Source organism: Vanellus vanellus (genome assembly GCF_965231255.1).
Source record: "Vanellus vanellus genome assembly, chromosome: 16".
Taxonomy (NCBI): Eukaryota; Metazoa; Chordata; class Aves; order Charadriiformes; family Charadriidae; genus Vanellus; species Vanellus vanellus.
This window is the reverse complement of record NC_138921.1, coordinates 11,594,563-11,618,603: the sequence shown is the minus strand read 5'-3', so window position 1 is coordinate 11,618,603 and position 24,041 is coordinate 11,594,563. Positions and strand designations below refer to the sequence as shown.

General features: G+C 36.9%; 1 protein-coding gene across 1 annotated transcript in view; it reads left to right on the top strand.

Moving 5' to 3' along the window:
• Positions 1-24,041, top strand: part of GLT1D1 (glycosyltransferase 1 domain containing 1) — a 58,805-nt gene that overhangs the window by 12,250 nt on the left and 22,514 nt on the right. Inside the window, exons 4-8 of the mRNA XM_082491816.1 lie at positions 4,741-4,792; positions 9,634-9,670; positions 10,824-10,880; positions 20,306-20,401; positions 21,493-21,542. Of these exons, the coding sequence (XP_082347942.1) occupies positions 4,741-4,792; positions 9,634-9,670; positions 10,824-10,880; positions 20,306-20,401; positions 21,493-21,542 (292 nt within the window). The remainder of the gene's footprint in view (positions 1-4,740; positions 4,793-9,633; positions 9,671-10,823; positions 10,881-20,305; positions 20,402-21,492; positions 21,543-24,041) is intronic.

Sequence of the window (24,041 nt, the reverse complement as noted above, 5' to 3'; positions counted from 1 at the left end):
TCCACTTTATGGGTAGATGTTTCAAAGACAGCCTTTGATGGTTAGTATAACCGTGCACTGTAGCAACTTGACTGTGGTTTATTTGATGTGTTTGTAATAGATACAATTTTATAGAATCAAGTTTTGATTTCTTACCAGAATTATTTTAGACTGTTTATATTTGCAGAGATTTAGGTAAAGAAGTATCTCCAACAATATCCATACAGATCTCATCTATATGGAACTAACCTGGCCATGAAATGACTTATATTTGGTATTTAGATTGAGTCTTTAGTAATGGAGGTGGTTAATGGTGATTTAGTGGTGGAGGTATGATTATTTAAATAGCAAAACTTTGTTAGCAGTGGAGGTATGAATATTCTCATTAAATCTTACTGTAGTAATATTATTAGCCTAAACAAGGTTGGACCCCCTTTGCCAAGGCCTCATGCCAGAAGTGCTAAATGTTGCTCCAACTTGGTTTTTTTTTTTTTTAAAACCTCTGTTTCGTAGTAAATTCTGGTTTACGTTACATATACTCAAACATATAAAATATTTTGTATTGGAGCTAACACATTTTATGCGTTAAGTGCTATCTGTACATACAGACCAAGGTGTTCAGCAGTTTGACTTAAGTGAAACAACAACTTTAAGTAACTGGAATTTGTCGTGTTGCATCACAGAATCAAACCTGTTCTGGGAGGCCTCACATTTAGCTTGTTGACAGAATGGTTGATTGAAAAGCAGGTGACTCAAGTATAAAGTGCTTTTGTTCTTTTTTCCTGCTAATGTGATCCTTTCTCTAGATATTTGAACAAAGAAGCAGGGACTGAAAAATGTCTTTAAGCAAACTCTCTCAATTTTTTTAGGTGAGTTGACAAGGGAGTATTTTCAGGGTGTTCTAAAGTCCGGAAAAGTTCCAGTGTTGTGTCAGTGTAGTCATCAAATGTAGTTCAAGAACTGACCAGAAGTTGGAGAAAATGACTAAAAACCAAGGGTTTTGCAGCATTTCTCATTGCTTCAATGTCCCCAGAAAAGAACTTTCCTTCTGCCTGATCCAGAGGTTTGTTGACCTCTGACTTTCCATGGTGGGGCCAATGAACCCTTTTCTTATTGGAAACTAAAGCATTTTATGGATGTAAATCTTCCAGCAGATGAAATTATTTTAATAGATTGCTTAAGTCTCATCAAGATAGAGGCTAAGGCTGTCTCTTTGTGTGCAGCACGTGTAGTAGCTCAGTGATGGCAGGGATGGCTCTCTCCTCTCCTCCTTTCTCTTGCTTGTGGCTGTGTGATCCACCCTTCCTTGTGCCAGGATTGGACTGCTTTCTGAGCAGGCTTAACTCACTAAATGGCATAAAATTGGCTTATTTCCCCACGGTTAGTTATCTACCACTGTAATAAGAAAAGTCAGCTTGTGGAAGGACGTCTTTTTTGGTGGCAGTAAGATGATAGAGCAGATCGCTCAGCCTCATGGAACTATACTGTGACTGGTGACTTGAGTACTCTGAGGAGTCATCACTCCAGAACTGAACTCTGCATGAGCAAAAGGGGTCCCTGAGTGTACTAGGTGTGATAAAATTTAAGCATCTGGAACGTTTTATCAAACCCAGTGGTACTGCTTGCATACTTTAGCAGAGCTTAAATATGTTGGTGAACAGAGCTTGCTCAGGACACTCTGTCCATTGCGGCATTCTAGCTAAGATGGATAACTACAGGGGTTCAGATACGGCAGTATGGATTTTGGTTCATGTTGGCAGTGAGGAAGTACATGTGGAATCTGCAGCAGGCTTATATCTCGTAGGTGTATCTTTGCTAATACCACTGTATGTTCTAGCTATTATTAGCTAACTTAACAGTGGCATGGATACGCTGTTCTGTCTATAATGCCCTATAAAATGTGGTAGGTAAAGAGATTTTAAAGACAGCACTTAATCACACTCATTGAAAAATCATTAGGGCATGTTCTTACGTCTTTGTGTGACTTGAGGTTGAAAAGCAACTTAAAGCCCCATTCAAGACAAAATTTATATTCTTGTTTACTTTTGTTATCAAATAATCAGAAGTTATTCTTTCAACAGGTCTGAAGGAAGAGAAAAAATACATCTAATATGTTAGTTAAATTTCAGCACGGTGCAAAATGAAAATTATATAAAAACAGAATCTCTGAGTGTGTCCATTTGATCCAGTTCTGTGTTTAAAATATGCTTTGTCACAAATATAGCTAATATAGCTTATGCAAAACCTATGCTTTACTGAATTTTTTTTAATGATAATTAAGTTAGGATCTTGAAGTACAGTTTAGTAGCTTGGATTTCCTATGATGTTTCAAAATATATTACTGCATCCTTATGAAGTTCATAATATTTTCTCTGCTACAGGAAAAGTAATTCAGTTTTCTAGAAGTTATTCTGAATGGATCTCTTCTCCAATATTATCACTAGTATTATTCATTGCATAGTTATTAAAAGAAACATTGATTTTTTTTTCCTTTATTGATTGCAGGGTTCTAAGCAGAAAGTACCATGAATTGTAGATTACTTGTCCAGTACAATATACTACCACATTCCATAAAACAAAGTATTGAACACTGTCTAGCTTTGTAATGAGTGTTTCATTTTTAATCAAATTCCTCTAAATGGTGGTTGTACTCCTCTAGGGTGTTTTTTTTTCTATTGAACAGTATTTTGTAGACTTAGGAGCAACAGTTTTTTCTGCTTGTTAATGTGATGTATTGAAAGTATAATTGCAAAAGCTGGAAAGGGAGCATGTGCAACTTGACAAAACAAGCATTTGCAAAGGCTTTAATAACCTTAAAGCTGTCAAGTTGTATATGTCAAATTCATTGTAGTACCATAAAGCAGATACTACAAAACAAATGTATGGGAATAAGGTTGGTTTCAACAAATGAAAGTAGGAGTTATAATTCAGCATTTATGTGACTTCTAATGAATGATTATGATTTCATGTCCTCAAATTATAACATCTCAGAATGAAAAGCACTGTTCTGGTTGTGACTTAGCAATGTGTTTCACCTCTAACCATTGAGATGTGATAGGGTTGGCTCAGGACAGAAACATTACATTAATTCTCTGAAAAAGCGACACCAAATCATAAGTGTAATACGTGGTAACCTCTGTTTTATATTCAATATCTATAAAAGTAATTAAAAAGGGGATTTTTGCTGAGCAGACACATTACGTCTCATATGAAGGAGGCATTCAAACATTTCTGTTCCACAGGACTGATAGTCTTCAGAAATGGTCCCATTTGTGGTTCTAGTTAACACTAAAGTTCCATTTAGGAACAGTCAAAGCATGTGTTTATAATTCATCACAACTTAAAAGCTACATTAAAGCCCAGCATGTCCTTAAGATCTCTTCTGAACAGGGATTCTTTATTAACCGACTCCATAAAAATATCTCATATGACTTCTCGGTATTGCACCAAGCCCCCAGTAGGAATAACTTGTTTATCTTGTATGCGTAAAATCAGACTTCTGTGGCTGAAGTCTCTTTGTAATGAGACACCCAAAAATGAAAAGTGTTCGTATCAATGCTGCTTTTAAATGGTCTCTGACGTAACTCTTCTGTTACGTGTGATGATAGTGTACTACATACATTTCTCAAAGGCACATTAAATAGAGGTCCAGATGAGCCATTATGAACAGCCATAAGGGAAAAGGTGGAAGTAAGCTTGGGAATAGAATTCTCCCTCCCAGATGAAAACTCTAGCCATTAAGTTATTCAAATACACTTTTGCTTGCTTGTTCTTACTTTGGCTTTATGATTTATATATGTTACAGAGGAGGAGTAGATGGTGTTCGTATACTATTCTACAGTTCATTCATTTAAACGCCCTTCTCATAACAAAGAAAAGTCTTAACCAGAGAACAGTCAAAATGCCCTTCCATTGGTATTATGTCTGCTAATGTAACAGTCTCTTTGCCTGAAATGATGGCTGTGGTAAATCACATTTCTGGGCACCCAGTTCTTCCCTATTCATTATAAAGGAATATCAGGTGTCTAAGTCAGCACTGCAAACTTCATCTCCACTGTGGATGCCTAACATTCAGAGCTACAGAGCTGAGCATCCCAAGTCTGAGAGACTCCAGAGTTGAAGCCCAGTCATGGGATCATCTTTCTTCTTTTTGAGTTTATTTAATTTTTATATTTTTCCTGAAGAATAACATTTCTGTCTCTCATATGTTTGTTTGTCATTGCCAGCTTTGACTACGTAGAAATAAGGAGAGAACATTGGGGAAAGGTTTAAAAGAAAATCCATCTGTTCGTTTGAATTAAACTCAGTTGCAATGAGTCGCAAATAGTGGGACTAGGTATTGTCAAATAACAGTAGTATGAAACTAACTGGGCTTGAGATCCCTTCTAGCCTAGCCTTCTGGCTGTGAAGGCTGTGGCTGTTGCAACTTACAATGAGGTAGAAACAGGATCTACTGCAGCTGTGTATATTAATCTAGATAAATGGGGGGATGTTCCCGTTATTGGTTTTTCTCTTTAAAAAATCCTCACTTTATCTCCCCAAGAGCTCTAAGTTGTAAAGCCTGAAGAGATACCATTGTTTTACCAGTATTTTCTGCTAAAACAAATAGAAAGCCTGCTTTCTGTCTTTCCATCTATAATAATTTTTATAAGCCTCTGCTCTTTGTTCTTATAAAGATTTCTTTTTTCTGAAGTACTTTTCTGTTTTTATGTTTAAACACTTTAAGTAGATGATCCCAACTATTTTTGTCCATTTAACTAGGTTTGCAGTGGCTTTCACGATGAAAATGAAGGAACTGGCAGCAGCAGAGTGGGTATGTTTACATGATGATGGTGATGCTTATAGTATTATCAACAATGCATTCTCCTAAAATGTTTTCTAAATAATGCTAGAGAATTGTAATAATCTTCATATTCTCTATTCCTGTTTTTCCTTTCAGAGAAGCCATTTTATATTTATGTACTTCAGCAGGTCAAATAGATCCGGCATATAAAAGCTGTTTAGTATTTGAAAAGAGTTTACAGTAGTTTCAGAAGTGCTTCTCTGTAACATTTAAAACTAATCATTGCTCTTGTTATCGAGTCTCTCCTGATGCCATATACATATATTGTTTCTTTTTGCATCATTTAATAAACTTTATGTTGTCAAAATTCCACTAAATAGCTTTACTTACAATAAAGAATTTGGAAGAACAATTTGAAAATACTTGTTTTATCAACAGTGGAAATAGAGTGAACTTAAGGTGAACTGCAGAGCTAAAATTGAAGTTCTGCTAAGCCCAGCAATATGTCACATACAGCCCTGTGGACCAGTCCTTGAGGGATATGTGGCACATAAATAGCACTTAACTTTCTTAAAACTCATTTATCCCTCTGAAAATAAAATGAAACACGCTGTGCTAAACGATATATGGAAAAATGCTGAATAAAATTATTTTCTTCCAAGCGTGTAGTGGTTAAATACATTTGGCAATGTATTTTAAGGACATATTTAGCCAGCAAAGAACTGGCAGTAATAATAGTTGGTTCTCTTTCTCTTCATTTAGTAGGTACCATTGCATTCGCTATATTTCAAGTCTACTTCAGACAGTGCAATTATTTTTAGTATCTGATGCTCCTGTTTGGAAATAGACTGGGTCAACCCTTAGGTGGTTGAGTTGATGGCAGACTGCCAGTGAAGAAAACTGAGACAAATCCTTGAAGTAGACAGTCCTCAATCCTGGTTTCTGCAGAGCAGCGTAAGACAATAAAGAGCTGCCAGTCATTTGAGAACAAGGATTGCTTTTGGATAGTGTCAGGCTGCACTGGTAACCTGTGGGAAGACTCCACACCAGGCAGCAGGGCTTGCTGATCCAGCTTGAGCTTGATGGCCCAGCTGATTTTCTGTGCAAGGTCAGCTTTCCAGCTAACTTGTCGGCTAAAGACTTGTACTGGATTAGAGAGTGCTGCATTCAGCATCAGATCCAGTGAAGGCTAAGCAGGAACTATTTGGTGGACAGTAAGGGGCAACATACTGGGATAGAAAGACCAAGGCAGGACCCCCCTCTTCCAGCTGCAGTGAGCTGTTAGCTCCATTCACCTCATCTTGTGAAACATCATCTGAACGATAAATAGAAACTAGCTGCTTGGTATCTCTTCAGTTGTAATTTGCATCATAATATGATCATTAATACACCCTTGCCTAAAATCACTTAAAGGTGGAACTTGCACAACAGAACAATTTAATGAAATTAAATTGTTCAGCATGAATTGATTTTTTTTTAACCTATTTGCATTAAAAGGATACATGAGCAGACATATTTACATTACAAATATAACTTGGTTTTAATAGTTACTACAATGAACTTCATGATGAGTAAACAGGAAAGGGCACGGGTCATAGATCTTATGCGAGAAAAAGGCAAAAGTAACAGAGTATAAGAAGGAGAAATGGACTTTGAAATCCTTTTGAAATCAGCACCTCAAATGTTTTTAAGTACTTAACTTTGATTGATTTTACCTAAACACCTTTGTGCTCCAGGCTTACGAGCTCACTCAGTGTTTTGGAAAAGTTTTGTGGCAGACAGAGAATTGGAGGCAAGTCTGTGAAGTCCTAAATGGAAATACCACCTGCTGGCGTGTGTCTTAAATGCTGGGGTTTTTAGGTTTTCTTCCAGCTGTATCTTCATGTAAAGGGTGAGAGCAAATGCAACCCATTTACCTCCACCTTCAAACAGTGAAGAATACGACTACATCTTTCCATACCTAGGTCATAGAATATTAACACTCGTTACATATTAACTCACCTAAATGTGAACTGCATTATTCCTCTAAGGTATGCTTTATTAGTTAGACAGTCAATTAAGAATTTAAATTATGAACATGTAAGCAATTGAACTGTGCTCAAGGGCTGTACCTTCCAACAAATTCTTTTCTATTGCATCGGATAAATTATCTTTAATTATGAAGTACATAATACAGCATTTGTAATAATCTGTATTCCAAGTGAGTTTGAAATACTGTAGAGATCTTGTGGTTATGGTCAGTGTTTTATTTCAGTAGTGTAAAACTGGTGCATAAGAATTACCTAAGCCAGTTTTATTAGCATTCAATTTCATTTTTCCATTCTCCTCAAGACCATTTAAAATAAAGAACATAACAGAAAATTGATCTATAAAGTGTGAATACTTCTGTACGCCCTGTTACACAGTATTCCTGCTATTTTCTTCTTGATGACCCAAGCCCTGGCAGGATTATATTTACTCACCGTAAGCAATTAAAGGTCCAGCAGAGCATGAAACCAGATGCTTAACTTAAGCTTATTTTTGAAACTTAGTGGTATTACGGATCTAAAAGCCTATCTTCACCCACCAGAGTTTGAGGCAGAACTATACAGCATGTTAGCTATGGAGGCAAGGCTGGCTTAAGCTGCCCTCTGCCCCATCTGCTTTTTTCCACCTTCTGTTTTGTTGCATCTGTGTCCTAGCACTGATTTTCAGCTATCCCACTTGTCCTGCAAATTTAACTTCGGAAGTTAGCCTCCAGCTTGCAATGTTGTCTCCATTGTTTGCAAGGCTTTTTTGGGGATTGGAAGAGCCAATATAATTCAAAATGCTACTTATTCATAGCTAAGAGAAGGACCAGGAAATGTTAAGTAATAAAATAACCCATTAAAGCATTTTTTCTTATTTTTAAATGCTTTGAACACAAAAGTTCATATAGCTTTTGAAAGATAAAGTCCACGGAATATCTTTAGTCTTCCACTATAGTGTAAACAGTGTTATTTTTCTCCCCACTTCATTTATGTGTGTATTTGCTGTTTGTTCATGTAGTTTCTGTGACTTAGTTAATTCACTCTGATTCTTAGAAACCACCTCCTTCCCTTCTGTGAACCTCTTGTCGATGGTTATTCACCTTTTTATGACCTTTCTGTCCATTTCTTTTTCCAGTTCATTTTCAACAACTAGAATAGACTGTTATGACCGGGCAGTCACATAGGAGTGATAGGAGAAAACCAAAATGTTTGCAAGTGAAAAAAAAAAAAAGACTTCCTTGGCTTCTTATTTCCTGAGCTGACTGGTTCAGGAATTGATTGCTTAACAGTTTGTTTCTGCATTAATTCTTGTTCTTCTAATACAAGTTCTCTTCCTGCCTTCAAGCCTTCAAGTCATTATCCTGCAGGTGTGATTTCACAATCTGCTAAGGATGGGGCAGGGGTGGGAAAGGAGAAGGGGGAGGGCTAATGTGCAGCTTAACACCGTGCGCTGGTCCATGTGAAGCTCTGCCTCAGTTGACTCTGGCTACATTATTCTGACATCTATCCACATTAAGAGGCAAGTTTGCATAGCAATATTTAGCTTTAAGAGTGAGCAGTGTATCCCGTCATTCAGGAGTGGAATGGTTGGAGGGGCAATCTAGCAGTCCTTTTTCCGTCTGCACTTGAGAAAGAGCCATGGCAGGCGAATAGTGACTCAGAGAGTCACAGCCTGCTAGGGCTGTGCCTCTCTACGTAATGAAATTGGCACCGAAAAGGAGGCAAGAGGTAGTCTGAAGATCGCAAAAACTGGTGCTTTAAAGAAGGTTGTTCGTTTCTGCATGCTATCATCCTAAATTAAGCATTAATGGAACTGCTTGAAAGGTTATAATTTCAAATGGAAACATTCAAGGTTATATTGAGCAAATCTATGGGAGATTACACCAGTGAGTAATACCTTTCTTAGCTTACTCCTTTACAGCATTGCAACCAGTGCTTTAGAACAACTAGGAAATGTCTGAACACAAAGCTTTGCACAAAAATTTTGAGCTCAAAAAACACTGCTTGTTTGCTGGGGAATGTTGTTGTTGTTTTTTTCACTTTGTTTTTTTTTTTCAATGTGGAAAGATCCCAAGAATATTTCGATGTTTTCGTGGAAAAAAATGTATTCCGCAAATTTGTGGTTGGAGTTATAGAAAGGTATTGAAATAAGAACTTAACTTATTTAATCACCTAAATTAACTGCCTAGTGTAGTAGCACTTCAGAAGTAACTTTGGAAATGTAGTGATTATCTCTTTTACTATAGCTACTTTAAAATAATTTCTTACGGATTTTTTATTTGGGAATATTCTGCAATAACTACTACTGGCCAGTTTTCCTGTATAGACAAGTCTAAAAATACTTGACAGCAATTTTTGAAAAGGTTAGAGGTAAATGAGGTTTATTTCATGCCCGATGTGTTTAAAAATTCTATTATGGATAAATGTAGACTGTAGTTTCAAAACCAGTTATAATTTTTCTTTCAAGCCTACCATTTTTTGTGAACTAGGGCTGTTCTGCAGTTGAAAATCTTTCTATTCTAGCGAAATATTTTAATTTTCTATGCAATAAGCAGGTTAATGATTATAAGGAAGGATACAGATATAAACTAAAAAATATGTTCGTACTGACTTGGTAATGGTGTTAATTGCAAAATTGATCAATCGATACTGTAAATGTTCATAGTAAATGTAACTAACATAGCTGACTTGGCTTTTGGTGTTACTTAAATGTATCGTTCTATTTGTCTGTTTTGATTTTTAATAGTTGAAAAAAAAATTCTGCTGTTTTGTGTTTTGCTATACTAGTTGGGATTATTGAAGATTGAACAGATCTTTTATGGTGAACTATGAAAGTTAATTTTCTTCTCCTTCTCTTTAAAGCCAGATGCTAGGAAGAAAATATATGTCCAAACTCAAGGTGAGAGTTTTGAAATATTGACTAAGGCATTCAATTTATTTGAATCATGTGTTTAGTACCTGTAGGTTTATTTATTTACCTTCTTTGCCCCGTAAATACTTTGCTGAAATGCGTACGGGGTTTGAAGTCCTGGCTCCACTGAAGTTGAGCTTTTTGCCATTGATGTTAATTAAGGCAGTATTTCAGTCTCTTAGCCTAAATTTTCAACTCATTTGGTGCTTTTAAAAAAAGTTGTCCCAGATGCCTTGCAGTAGGAATCTGAAAGATAAGGTGACACTTCAGGTAACACTGAGCTTTCTTCAAAGCGTGCGGAAGTTTTGATGCCGAATGATTATTCTCTGAAACTCCAAATTCCTTAAATGCATTGAGTTCCCAGCATAATGACACCCAACAAGTATCAATCCAAAGTATATTACATAAGTGAGTAGCCTAGGGAACACTCAAGTCAGCATTTTGGATGTGATTACTTAAGCTACAGCTCCCAATTTTATGTATCTAAAAATAACCATCTATAGATTTCAACACTCATTCCATTTTGTATATTTCACTTTCAAAGAAAATAGAATTATTTTCAAAGCTGTTATTTTGAAATAACTCACTGCGAGGTCTGTTTCGCCCATATTTAGTCTATATTTAAGCCCCTTGTGAAGTAATAGCTAACTAAGAGATTAAATAAATTAATAAAATAATTTCATTAGTAAAATAATCTTTGACATAAGGCAAAACAAATAAATTAAGATTCAGTTTAGAATAATATTTAATTTTGATATAAATTTCATTTACTTTCTTTGCCTTGCGTTAAGGACTTGGGTCTCAGCTGACCTTTATCTGTTTTGGAATTATATGCTCCCTCAGCTAATATTATCTCGTGTAAATTTTAAAAGGCCAAATTAAGCGTGGTGTAAGTGAGCTTAATTTCCTGGGATGCTAAAGAAGTTCATACACTTTGTGATTGTGCAAAATTTTCAATTGAATTTTAGTCTGATGACTGTGGAAGTATTGTGCAGAAAACCTTGAGATGGGAACAGCTGTGTATGGAATTCAGCGTGCTTGACAGAAATACTGTTTTCTGAGGGCAAGACTGCAAGAATCATAGTTCAGCCATCCAGGGACCAAATAAATATGTTGCGTTTCTCTTTTTTTTTCAACACAGGAATTAAGACTACACCCAGTGAAACATTTGACTGGTATAGATTTCTACAAAATGCAGGTAAAACTCACTTTTTATCTGTATTCACTATATTTATTCTTAGTAGATGTCAGTGATGAAAGAAATTTAGAATGTGAATGTTACCTGATTATGTAATAAAATGACTTAACGATATGAAAAACAAAACCCTCCGATATTAGATTCAGGCAGAATATTGACCAGATTAGTCTGGTTAGTAAACTACCCAGACTGCATCCAGACTTCTGGTCTGTCCGGGGCTGAATTGCACCGAAAGGTTAAATGGTCATGACACGTGGATCAAAGTCCCTTAGAAGGCAGGTTAGACCGAAGCACCAATACCTGCGTGTGCTGTGCTCTACAGCGGTGTGGTAGAAACTGTGGATGTCTTTTGCAGAAGAGCAGGTGAAGAAGGGAAATATGCGTTGATGTTTTATTATTTGGTCTTGATCTGGAGCCTATCTCTCTTTTCACCAAAGTAAGGGCAAGTAAGGCAGGTGACCTAATTTAAAGTCACCTGATCTTGGCAATGCTTTATTTGCTCCAGCTGCCTTCCCCCAAAAGAAGAAGTTGTAGGCATTTTACTGTGGTAAAAATATTTCAGTATTATGTTCATCAGGCTGATCTCCGATAGTACAGCTGTTCTCTCTGTTGCAAATGAGTCCTCACTAGTCAATTGCTTTATCATATCAGTAAACGCGTGCCATTATTCAAAACCGGAGTCCAATTGTAAATTGAGCATTGTGAGGTTATTTTGTTCTCAGTAAATCATGGCACACAAGCACAGCACCACTAAGATTAATAATTTTCTGAAGTGAAATGATTTGTCACTTGCTAGCACAGCCTTAGCGTTGATTGGAACTCATGTCCAACCATTTTATGATTAAAAGAGCAGTCAACAGATTGAGGAGGGGGAAGCTCCCCCTAAAGTGCATTTCATCTAAAATATTAGAGACAGTTTTCTGCCTAATGTGTACTAATGCAAAACTGCAAAATAATTCATAGTGTACATGAAAAGCAAACTAAAATGTCACTCTAACATCTGTGCCTGTTAAATAATAACTTGAAAACTGGCATCAGATTATCCAGTATTGTTTTTTATGACTGTTTCATCTCATTTATCTTACCAGTTTTGTCTCTATGTCCATCTCTGGTGGCAGCCTACAATCTCCACTTCTTTTAATATTGCAGGTGGAGGCAGGTTTTTTTGGCTGTACCTTTGCACTTACCGCAAACTAATTAGGAGTTCCCACTGAATTTCTTTTCTGGGGGTTTGCAGTTTCAAATCGTTTAAAATTCTTCTAAACTTGGAGCAATCAGTAGAAAACTATCAAAAATAGAAGGCAGTATTGCTTGGAAGAGTACGGTTTTGATAGTGGAGGCTTGTGCAATGAAGTGCACTTGAAAAGATCCCTAGATTTTATGCAGATAAAGCTGTCCAATCTTGTTCGCCTCATGGCATTTATGTTGGTTTTTTTTTTAAAGATGTTTTTCATGAAGTTCTATTCCATATGTAAAGACATCCAATAATTTTTGTGGGAAATATTTCTCCAGATAACTCTTACCTGTATCTTTAGCAATATGCTTGAGCATTCGTCAAATTCAGGACTCCCAGGACTGAATGTAAAGAAACAGCACATTTGAGGCATAAGGGTTAAACATCCTTGGTGATCAGGCCATACATTGTCAAGTTATTCTTTAAAATTAAATAGGCTCTTCAGAATATTTCAAGGCTTTTTTTCATAGAAAAGACTTCTTACGAATATTCTTTTTACTGATTTTTTTTTTCAGTCATTGAAAAGCCTCAACATTTGACTCGTGTTAAATTTAACACCATACATAAATAGTCTCTCTAAAGCAGTGTAATGGCTTCAAAAAGAGTTTAATGGTGGATTTAAGTGAGTGGCAGAATGCATTGGATACATTTTACTGTGGGAGACTTCCCCGCAGCCCCTAAGTGTGAATGGTACTAAACCAAAAGCTAAGGAATCCTGGCTTTTTGTACATTTCATTCGATAGTTTGTGTTGCTAACATAAAGAGCAATTGCCTAATACAAACTGAAGCAGTGCTGAGAAAGGTTTTTTGTTGTTGTTATTATGGGTGCAATACAATGTCAGTACAAAAATAATGGAATTAGTATTTTTTTCATAGTCTCAGCAGCAGACCTGGGAGTTGCAGAGGTGATGTTTGTGTAGTGTTAGCGTGCTAGCTCCTAGCTGCAGTATTGTCCATGCCTGGCTGTTAAAAAATTTATTGGCTAAATCTACAAAAAAAGAGCTTTTAAAGTTAATTTGCATTCTGGTTACAGTCAGCTTCGCAGAGTTTGTATTATGAGGATGACAGACTGCAAGCAACAGTAGTCAAACCAAAAAGCTGAACCAAGTGCAGGTTTCAACACAGACCTACCTCAAGAAGATAGTGTTTTCAGTATATTTAATACCTCAGACTATTTGGGGAAGTGTTACAGCCTGTGTCAGTCTGGAGGTCAGACCAGATGATCACAATGTTTTTCTCTGACCTAATAGTACAGGAATCTATATACAGCATGAGTTTTGTTAGCAATTTTAGATGCCTATCTATAGACTTGAGAAAGACAATGGAAATTCAGCCTTTTGCTGTAAATTGGTTGACAGAAAATGACAAGACAGTCTAAGTAAATGCAAAAACTGAGACCGATCTTCTCTAACAACTTAGCTCAAGGGTGGAGCATAGCTACTTCAGATCACAGACAGGCTTGATGTCATTATACTGGGATGAAAGGCTCCTTTTGATTTCAGTGGAATGTGGCTGAAGGTTGTAAGATGTAAACCCTAATAAACACTTAGACATCATGTGATTAGAAGATGTAGATAACTATCAAAGTCTATCCTAATGAATGGAGAAAGCTTGTTTACCCAACAGATAAGACTAAAAACTGGTTTCCTGGCAGGTGACATAGAGTCATAGGATCAGATGCTTTTTGCACCATCAAATAAAATATGCAATATACTTTTGTAGTTTGATTTTTCTACTTTCAGATAATTTCTGCTTCATAGCACAGATATTTTCAGAGCTCGAAAAGTTTACGTAACCTGTCATGACACAGACAGGGTTTTACAGAGGCATTATATTTTCCTAAGGCTATGCTGGAAAAAAAGTCACACATAAGAAAAATTAAACAGTAAAAGTTTGTGCAGCTATATAGCGGACCATAGATATAATGATATGACAGCAGCCGTAAACTGTATTCCCCAACAGATCTGAAAGCATGGAGCTTTTTTGTTGCCTGATCTGTTAGAAGTAATGAGAAACGGGGGGAAAAGGACTGCTGGAGAATTTTGCAGTCTAGTTTTTCTGGATTAGTAGCCTGCCCCTGGAGGTTAACAGGTTTATTTAACTTCTGTTGTCTTCACAGACATATCAGCAAATCTAGCAGTTATTCACTATTGAATGTGAATAGCAGTATAAACAATTTGGATATAGTTATTACCTCCACTTCCCCTTAATTCCTAAGAAACAAATTGCTCTGTAAATTAAAAGCTCAACTTCATAAAACATTAATAAATGTTTGAAATCTGCAGGTGGTCAAGTATGTTGCTGAAATAAGACCTAATTGGGCTAATAATTGTCGAAGTTCTGTGTCATCAGTGACTTCGATTAAAGAAACTTCAGAGTCAGTATCAAGTAAGATAGCATGTTGGGGCTGTACTGCAGTAGGACACCACCGTAGCAAACAAGCTCGTCTGAGCAGCTTGTTTTTAATAGTTGACTTGAGAAAGAGACACAAAACCAAACTCGTGGTGCCAAGAGACTAAAAGAACTAATGTATGGTATTTCTGTTGCGTGTGGGAAAGTGAACGTAAAGAATAACTATGAATTGAAAGATTTAGAGTATCAAAAATACATGCCAGAGTTGGACAAATTTGTCTATGTTTCAAACTCAAGAAAATGAAATAACCATCTTAGAGACTGAAATCTCAGCAGTAAACCTATGGGTTTCCATTTCTAGGAGATCAGTTAATACTTTCAGATGCGTAGGAGATGGATAGATGAACGATTTTCAAGAGGAGTAGAAGACCTGCTGTGGTTCAAAGCGAACAGAAAGGAAAATGAGAAAGGTTATTCACCCCCACCATCTTGTCATAGCTTAGATTTTGTTTCTGAAAAAAAAAAAAACAAACCAAAAATGGATGACTAAGCCCAAATAATATGGACTTCCTATTGTTCTCTAAAGGTCTGTAGAACACGACAGTGAACTTGAAATCAGGGGTTGGAAAATTAATCTTAAAATCTTTGGTCGTCCTTGACTCAATATTAATAAGAAATGTTTTGACTGCAGACTGTTTTTTTATGTTACTGAACAATCTTTGTATCCTAAATTATAACCTGTAAATCCAGAATTGATAGACTTGATAAAATATACTTAACCTCTAGTACAAATTGGATTTTAAGTTGTAAAGGAATGAACACATTTTAAGAACTTTGGCTTTGTGAGGTTGTTGGTTCAGGTCCAAAATAATAACTTAAAAAGGAACAATGTGATGTTTCATTCTATATTTTTCTCTTCTCTAGAGATTTTGAAAACGCACTACAAATGCACAGTAAAGACTTTTAAATAAGAAAAATATTTTTATTTTCTTTATTTGAGCAAGTGGTGAGAAAATGGCTCACTTAAGATGTTCTCAAACTGCTTCTTTACCTCTCAGCAAACTAATGTTTGACATTACTCGTTCACTTTGAGGTCTGCAGCTTTTCAGTAAGATTAAAGATTTGCAGTAATGTATTTATTTTTACTGTACATCTATGATTACTACATTTTTTTTCTGATAGTACCTAAAGGGATGGAGCTAAGTGAATCTGCTCTTTCAATATCTGTTTAGGTAACACTTCTACTTATTCTTGCCTTTCTTAGGAAAACAATGTCCTTACTGATGCTTCAGAAATAATTTAGGCTTTTGTGTGCTCATGTTTTGCTACCCTGGCATCTTAATACAGATTTTTATAAAGGCCGAAGTGTAAACTGTCATAGTGTGTCATAATAGTAAAAACAGTTATACAGTTTCAGATCAGGAACAAACCAGGAGCCAATGAAATCTTAAATAATAAACTGCTTATTCCCAGTGTTGCGTCGTGAAAATGTTTTCCACTTTCAGTATACTCAATTCCCTCACTCTGTCTTGCAACTGAAGACCTCAAAACAGTTTACCAAAAGTTAAACCCAGTGCGATTGCTCCATATCAAACAATTATTAAACCTGCTTGCAGATGAATGTCTGGAAGGATAAGTCTAGATCTGACAAACTTTCTCTAGGCCATGCCATGACTCAGAATCACAGCCAGCAGGAGGACGTGAATCCTGAGTATTAATCACATTTCATCTATTAGCCAATATATTTTGTGCCAGGTTCCAATACCATCAACAAATACAGCGGCGCAGCAGTTGGATACCCTTTTGATCATGCAATTCCACTCTGAAATTGAAGTACCAATGCTACATTGCTGTGTTTCAATTTTGAGCAGCGTAATGCCACCTCTGGTCCATCATGGAAAAGGAGTTGCATGACTGTGGGTGTTCCATGTCAGTCTTAATCTTCCGCTGTGCCTGTCTCATTTCAGCTCACCTGCAGTTCATTTGTTGCCATCCCCGTGGTCCTGTGTGGCATATCAGGACAGCAAACCGTCAAGCTGATGGGAGGAATGAGTTTTTCATAATCCTGTCAATCACTGTTCTTGTTTTGACCTCTCGCATCTTGCTAAACAGGTGACCTGCTAAGCAGGCTCAAGACTAGCTGTGGCCAACGTGCAGCTGTTTTTTATAGATAAAGCCAATGTAACAAATCAGACTACAGCCATAGACAAATACTGACAATGCATGTTTAAAGGAGCACCTCTTACTGACATTAAACAATTATTTTTGACACTGAAGGAGATGTTGATTACAGTGGCAAGACTTGACTTGCATTTAGTATGCAATGATTCTGAAGGATGGCTGGAACACATGTACCATGCAGTTTTGGCGGGGTTTTTATTGCCTTTGCAAATTTTCTTTGCAAAGCAAACAGAAGGATGCATGAGCTAAAAGATAACGAAGCACGGTGTGCTGTTTCAAATCTTTGCTTTTGTAACACTAGCAGAAATGGGGAGAAACAGACACAAGCGTTTTTTTGTTATTTGGGTGTTTGCATGTCATTCAAACAAGATAGTGACACAGTGAAAGTATCAAAAGAGCAAATCAGTTGATTGTGCCATATCGATGTATTTTCTTTTCAGAACTGAATCAAATGTGGCAGTAGTATCTTATTACAGATTAAGTAGCCTATCTGGGAAAGGCAGAATGATAGCAAAATTTCACATACTGAAAGTCTTGTTTAAGCTCAAGGAAAACGAAAAATGTCTTTCAAATACCAGTTTTCACCCAGCTAATGGTTATAGCTGCTAAAGGCAGCTATTGCAGTTATTCTCTTAATATGTTCCCCTTTTCAGCTTTCCTGTGAGGACAAAGCATACTAAAATGATTGCTTTCTTGTACAAATGGCTACTTTTTTTTAATTTTTTTTTTTACAGTCCAGGTGCTAGCAAGGCTTGAGAAAGCAACAGGTGGGAAAACACCGATGCAGACATCATCTTGATATGTGAATTTAACCATTTTCAGTGAATGAGCAGAAAGCTAACAAGGTACACAAGTGCTGCTGAAGTTTGATCTTAAATAGACAGAGAATGAGTGATCTCCCAGCACTAAAGAGTGGCAGTGTTGTGCTGGTAATGCAGTCTTCTCAGGAATATGCTTCTAAGTGGCTTGAGTGGGGAAAGTCTGTCTGTAAAAATGAATTAAGTGATGACTAAGATCCACAGCATACAATAAAATAAAACTACAACAGATTCTCACTTCACTAAATTGAATGGCAGAGGCAAATCCTTTTTTGACTATCCCTTCTGTGACAGTTTTTAGAAATGCCATGTGGTATCCAGTCTGTAGCCCAGTGTACCCAATATCTGCTGTTTCAGAGAAAAGTGCATAAAATTTCATGATAGACAAGTAGGGCTTTGTGAAATTGCATGAAGGGGATAGTCTGCAGTGAGAGTTCAAGGTTGAAAATGTCTTTTCAAAATAATAAAGGTCAAATAAGTGGGCTATTTTCATTAATAAATATTGGTTTAGGTAATTTCACTAGTGAAATAATTAGGCTGTTATTGATGGGATTCTTGGGAGAAGTACCTTTAAATGCCACAGGAACTCAGTGGCAAAATCCAAATTACAAAGTACAATTACTGTCCGTGGGGGCAGTTTCCTGTTTCTCTTTTGGGTTAAGGTTGTCACGCAGGGAGCAGAATGGCAGGGGGACTGCCCAGCATCGGTCTGTTAGGGCTTTTCATTGTCGGAGCGCTTTAAACCCTTATCTAATAAAATGAGAAGACTGAAAGCTGTAAGATAGAAACAAAAAGATCTTAAGAGATAAAAAGAAGCAGTTATTTGAAGCATAGTTAATGTTGATTAGGGCACTGTTGCATCAAGAGTGCAATAAATCTATAATCGCTACGTGAGAGCAGGGAGACCTGATTTCTCACTGCTGTCTGACTGAGCCTTCAGCGCTAACTTTAACTTTGTTCCAAAATAGCCAGACCTAAACACTGATAGGTGGGAGTTCATAATTTAAAATTAATGTTTGTGGATAGTTAAAATGCAAGCTGAATTTTGCTGACACTTTCTAGTAACTTTTTTTGTGTGAGTTTGTCATGAATTGAAACCACTGCTGCATATCTTAAAACAAACACTATTAATGGCCCATTGCACCAGAAGAATGGCTTTTTCAATCAGAATGTTTGTGTATTATAAATTACAAATTATTTGTTTATCCAATAACCAGTAAGTATTACTTACCGTGTCTGCTGCAGCCACTCTTGACAGCTCAAGCTGTTTAAGTTAAATGAAACAGACTCAATAATGAACCCTGTGACAGGGAGCATTTAAAAGTCCCTGAACTGGATTTTAATTTTAAAAGCAATAGCACTCGGGTATATCATGAATAACCACTCTTTTGATCCTCCCCCTCCCACAAAATAGAGGTTTCATGCAGAGCACACGTCAGTCCAGTTCTTTGACATGAGGGGAGATATTCCTGGCCTATTTCTTCCAGGGGCTGGAGCAGACTCTGCAGTTGAGTTCTACAACACCTTGAGCGACCGTAAGCCGGTACCAAGTTTGGGTGATCTTAAATTACAAATTGCAGCAATTCAGTGATGCCACAACAGCTGAGCTGTTCCTGCAACTGGTGGAGAGTGGAAGGGGAAGAGAGGAAGAGGCCTCAGAGAAGGGTGCTCTGCAGCGTTCAGCAGCAGCAGATCACCGTGCCACCACAACCATCCTGCTGCCTTCCTCTGTTAATCATAAATCCCACAGACAGTCGTTCTGACCATGCAGCATAGTCCTCCTGGTAGCCATGTGACATACCCTGGCGTGGGACCCATGCACCAATGTCCCACAAACAGTCTCCTGCTGAAGAACAGCAGTTTGATGCTCCTTGTTGAACTGCCTGGTGTTAGATAATACACGTCATCCATCCTTGCCATCAGCTCCATAAATAGGTGAACTGAAGGACAGCAAACTGATTTGTTCAGTACAGTAAATCAAACACGAACATTTCAACCCCTCTAGTGTTTATTAAATTATGTTGTTGTTATGTGTGTTCATTCAGCAATTTGTGAATTATGTTGTTTTATCATAAACACATTTCACCCAAGTTCATCACGTGGTGACCCTTCTCCATTAGTATGTTCTGAATTAATTGCGCTGTCATGAAGCCAATGGCAACTGCAATATCATACATCAGATTTTTTTCTAATATAGCCTACAAAATGATTTTTTATGGGTTGTTGCTGTGTATTTACAAGAGAGATTTTCAGTGTTAAAAACTCCCATGTTGAGATTTTTTTCCCAAATTATTTTTCATTTGTGTTTCTTAGCAATAAGGTTAAAATAAATGCTTTGCAATAATGTAACTTCTAGTTAATTATTCTGTAGCAGAGCTGGTGTATTAGGGATAGATAACTATGGGACATTTATCTGATCTTTTATAACAGAAAGTGTCAGATCAAGAGCTCTAATCCTTACAGCCATTGATTAACTAAACCTCACAATATCCTTGAAACAGGTGTTGAGTTACTACATGGATGCATTTTTTTTTTCTTCTTATGGGTGAAAAATTGATAAGTGAACTGATTTGTATAGTTGCTGAGTGAGTCAAAGCTGGGTTCTGGTGTTCAAGAATACCGGCTGTGCTGTGCCCTATAAAATGATGTGCATGATTAAGTTCTCCATTGAGTTGATTTGAGGACTGATGTGACAGCAAGAAACAGAGGGAAAAATAATGAAAATTTTTCATAATCCACCCTATTACTGCTTTTACCACTGTATGTGTTCATTTATGAAACAATTTGGAGTGTTCAGCTTTTTTATCTGCATTCAGACCTTTTAAAATTATTTCTTACAGACATTCCTACGGATACAGGCAGTTTACACATATTTCTGTTGATATGCGGTCTTCGAAGAGTCAAAGATCCTCTGTATTTAGTAGATGTATTTTCAGGTAGGTACCTGCTATTTGAATATCCTTGTTTTGTCCCCGGATTCAGAGGCATTTCTTTTAATGTTTCTAAGTTTGGCATAAGCTCTTTTATTCATTGCAGAAAATGTCATAATATATTCACATTTTTTAAAAAAATGCTCATGTAGCCATTGATCTGTTCAATACATTATTTCTGTACTGCGTCTTTTCCAGCCTGCTGGGAATAACAGGGCATTAAAATCAAAGAAATATTTGATGACTGCACTTGCTGGGAAAACTATTTTGCTGTTATATACAATATTAATGGAAGACAAAAGAAGAGTTCACCTACTTCAGAATAACGTTTTTTTGTCTTAGTGTCCTTTGGCTGTTACACCGATTTGCATGTGTGCTAATTAATGTTATTGAAGTTACAAGAAAATTTTACCACCCATCATTATGGCTCAGCACTGTAAACTAGGCTGAAGTTTTCTTGTAGTCATACGGGTGAATGTTTTGCCATGTTCTGTGTATGTCCGTAAAAGGTTCAGATATTCCAAGTTGGAAATTTAGGCTCCACTATCCAGTTTACTTTTCTAAGCCTTTACCGCCTTGTGACACTTAGTAACAAATGCAGTTTATTAAAGTCAAGTAACTGGGTTTGTTCTATTCTGGTGTTGGAAGAGTGGCAGGTTTCTCTTATGCACACAATAACTAAGTATTAATTGTAACGGTTGCAGTTGCTTCCACACACTTCTTTACATAGGAGGAAAAATTCAAGTAATTTTGTCTTAGTGGCCAGAGTCACTGCATTCTATAGGGCATTGTTCTCTTGAGATGATTCAAAATTAATATTCGTGTTTAGTTAAATAGCCCTTGAATTGTAAGAGATTGCATGAAGCAGAAATGCAAAATACTAACTTTCAGATATGCTAATCATTTGAATTCTGAGGAGTAATGTGAGGGCTGAGCATGAAATCTGGTACGCATTTAGTCTTTTAAGTAGTAATTCAGTATTTGCCTAATTCTTCTTTATTCATGCAGCTCTTTACATTGATTTCAGAGAAAGAATTAAATTAAGTAAAAGATTAATGATTTTGATTAATAAAAAAGATGTTCCTCTTCTGTTTTAGATTGGCACAGAAAGGATCCCAGTGTCCATCTGGGCATAATCGGACCTGCAGTAAGTTGTTGTAATTTTTATTTTATTTGTATGTTTATTCCTAAATACTTCTGTTTACTCGCTTCTGAGATATCACAGTAATTCTTTCCAAACTGAACCTAAGTCAGAGGACTTCTAACTGTTACAGAGATAAGAAGGTACAAACCTAGCAGTTATAAAGGCTGTTCACAACAGGTCTGAACTGTGGAAGTGGAAGCGATTCCAGTGCTCCGACTTGCAAAGTTCAGAGTTCTGCAGTCAGCTGAAAGGCTCCTCACTCAGCGTGTGCTCGGCTTTTCCATTGCAAAAGGGAAGGCAGCTGGGAGGGTTTTTGTAAGAGGAAAATGCACTGAGGTAGCCCGACTCTATTCAGTTAGGTTTCTATTAATGCAAACTGTTATCGGTAGAACTAAAATAGTTTACAGCAGCTGAAGATTTGTTTTACGTATACTGAATTTTTTTGTTAAGAAGGCTTGCGCTAATTTTATAAAGGGCATCTGCAGCTGGATTACTATCATTTTATGTTTAGCTCAAGCACATGACTTGGTAGTGCTTTTCATCTATTACAGTCTCAGAGCAAAATCTTTAGTGTTTCATTTGACTACAGAATCAACTTCTGAAGGTAAAGAGTATAAAAATATTTGGATTTTAAGATTGGCTTCTGGTTTTATACCTGTGGGATAGTACAAAATTTTTTTAGAGAATCAGAAAGTACTAATGCAAATAAAATATTAGAAATGCCTATTTCAATATGAATAATTTATAAATGAGCCTATAAAATATTTTGAAAGGCAACAGTTGCCATCTAGGAGAATTTTTTTAGCAGGTATTGTTAATGAGAATTTTTAATACTGTGAAGGTGATACCAGATGCTCATTATCCCTGTTCTTACATCTTTTGTTCACGTGGAGGACTGTGTCTTTGTTCCGTTCCATTTAGATTTTGATGCCATTTCTGGTAGTCTCAACTCGTACACAATTAACAGTTGTCAGCGGGTGCAAAATGATGTTAGGTTTCTGTCTGACACCAGACAGCAAGGACAGAGCTTGAGCTGACAAATAAAATTGTTGAAGTCTGTTTCACATTTAGAGTCTGAGTGCGCTAAAGCCTGGGATACAGATATCTGAGAGGGAAGGTAGGGTTGACTAAAATAAATAAAATCAGAAACTGAATTGTTCTTATATGTCCACATCTCAGATGAAGCTCAGGGTTGGTATCATTCCTTCCAAATGAATTATGTGTATTTTAGGAGAAGTGCTGGCCAATATTGATGTGAGATTTCTTTTTTTCCCCCATAAGTCATAAAGACACTGTTTAACAAATTTGGAAGTTACAACTTCTAATTCTCTCTTTTCACAACAGGGTTGATCAGTTAAATGGCAGCTCTTCTGTGACTGCTAACTCTCTTTATCTAAAACATACAGTTGGGTTGCCGCCTCAAAATGTTGTCAAGAGTTTCTCAGCAACGGTTTGCTTTTCATGAAGCAGCAGCTCCTGAAACAGTTTAAAATCAAAACCATCACAGTCATTATTATGAAACAATCTTCTGCTAGTTGTGGTTTGAAAATGTGAGCTTATGAAGCATGAAACAAGAAAAACTATTGAACCCTCCCAACTCCACCCCATCATTTTTAAATCAAATAGCATGATTTCTGAGGAAGTAACAAGACTGAACTTCTCTGAAGAAGGAAGCATGCACAACATTAGCCAAGTCTGAGTCTATTCTGAATGCTTAAAAGGGAGTAAAGGGTTGTATAAATTTTCTGCCAATCCTTTCTTTTCTAATGGTCTTTTAAAACTTCGTGTTTGAGTATCCACCATTGTTTCCAGTTATTTCCACTTTGAGATCTGTCTGATTTCACCTGCAGAAACTGAGGCCTTTGGAAAGGAACAATTAATGAACGTGTAAATGTTCTTATGATTTCTGTTAAGTACAGTGCTGAAAAAGTGCACAACTACAAAATGCATCGTTATTTTCAGAACCATAAGAGAAAGATGAATATTTCCCAAATCTCAGTCTAACCAATACCCTACCTGAATATTTGCTAGCACAGTATTTGCTGTGGGCCAGATCCTCCACAGTAGCGACTGCACTGTAAGTTGGTGAGCGAGAGGGGGGAAAGATGCCTCTGAGCCACCAAAGTGCTTCTAATTCTGTGCAAAATCAGGGTCATTCCCACAGCACTGCTCAGGGACCAGGTGGAGCTGCAGGAAGACTGTCCTGCTTCTACTGCTTCTAGCATGGTGCCTTTGTCAAGGGAACACACTTTACACTAAACTAACAAAACTAATTGCAGGACTTTTGAGAAGGAAATCAGTTGTGCTACATGTATATCCATAGCATCAGAAGTCTTGAAAAGGCAGCCTGTAGCCTTAAGCTAACCAGTGGAAAAGGTACGAGAAGGCAGCTGTGTCATATGGAGCAAGCTCTTGCTGATGTTAAAAGGGTACGAAAAGCTTCACTGTTTCATCTGGGTAATGTGTTCATGTGCCTTCATAAGTCTCATCTCTCATTCCTCT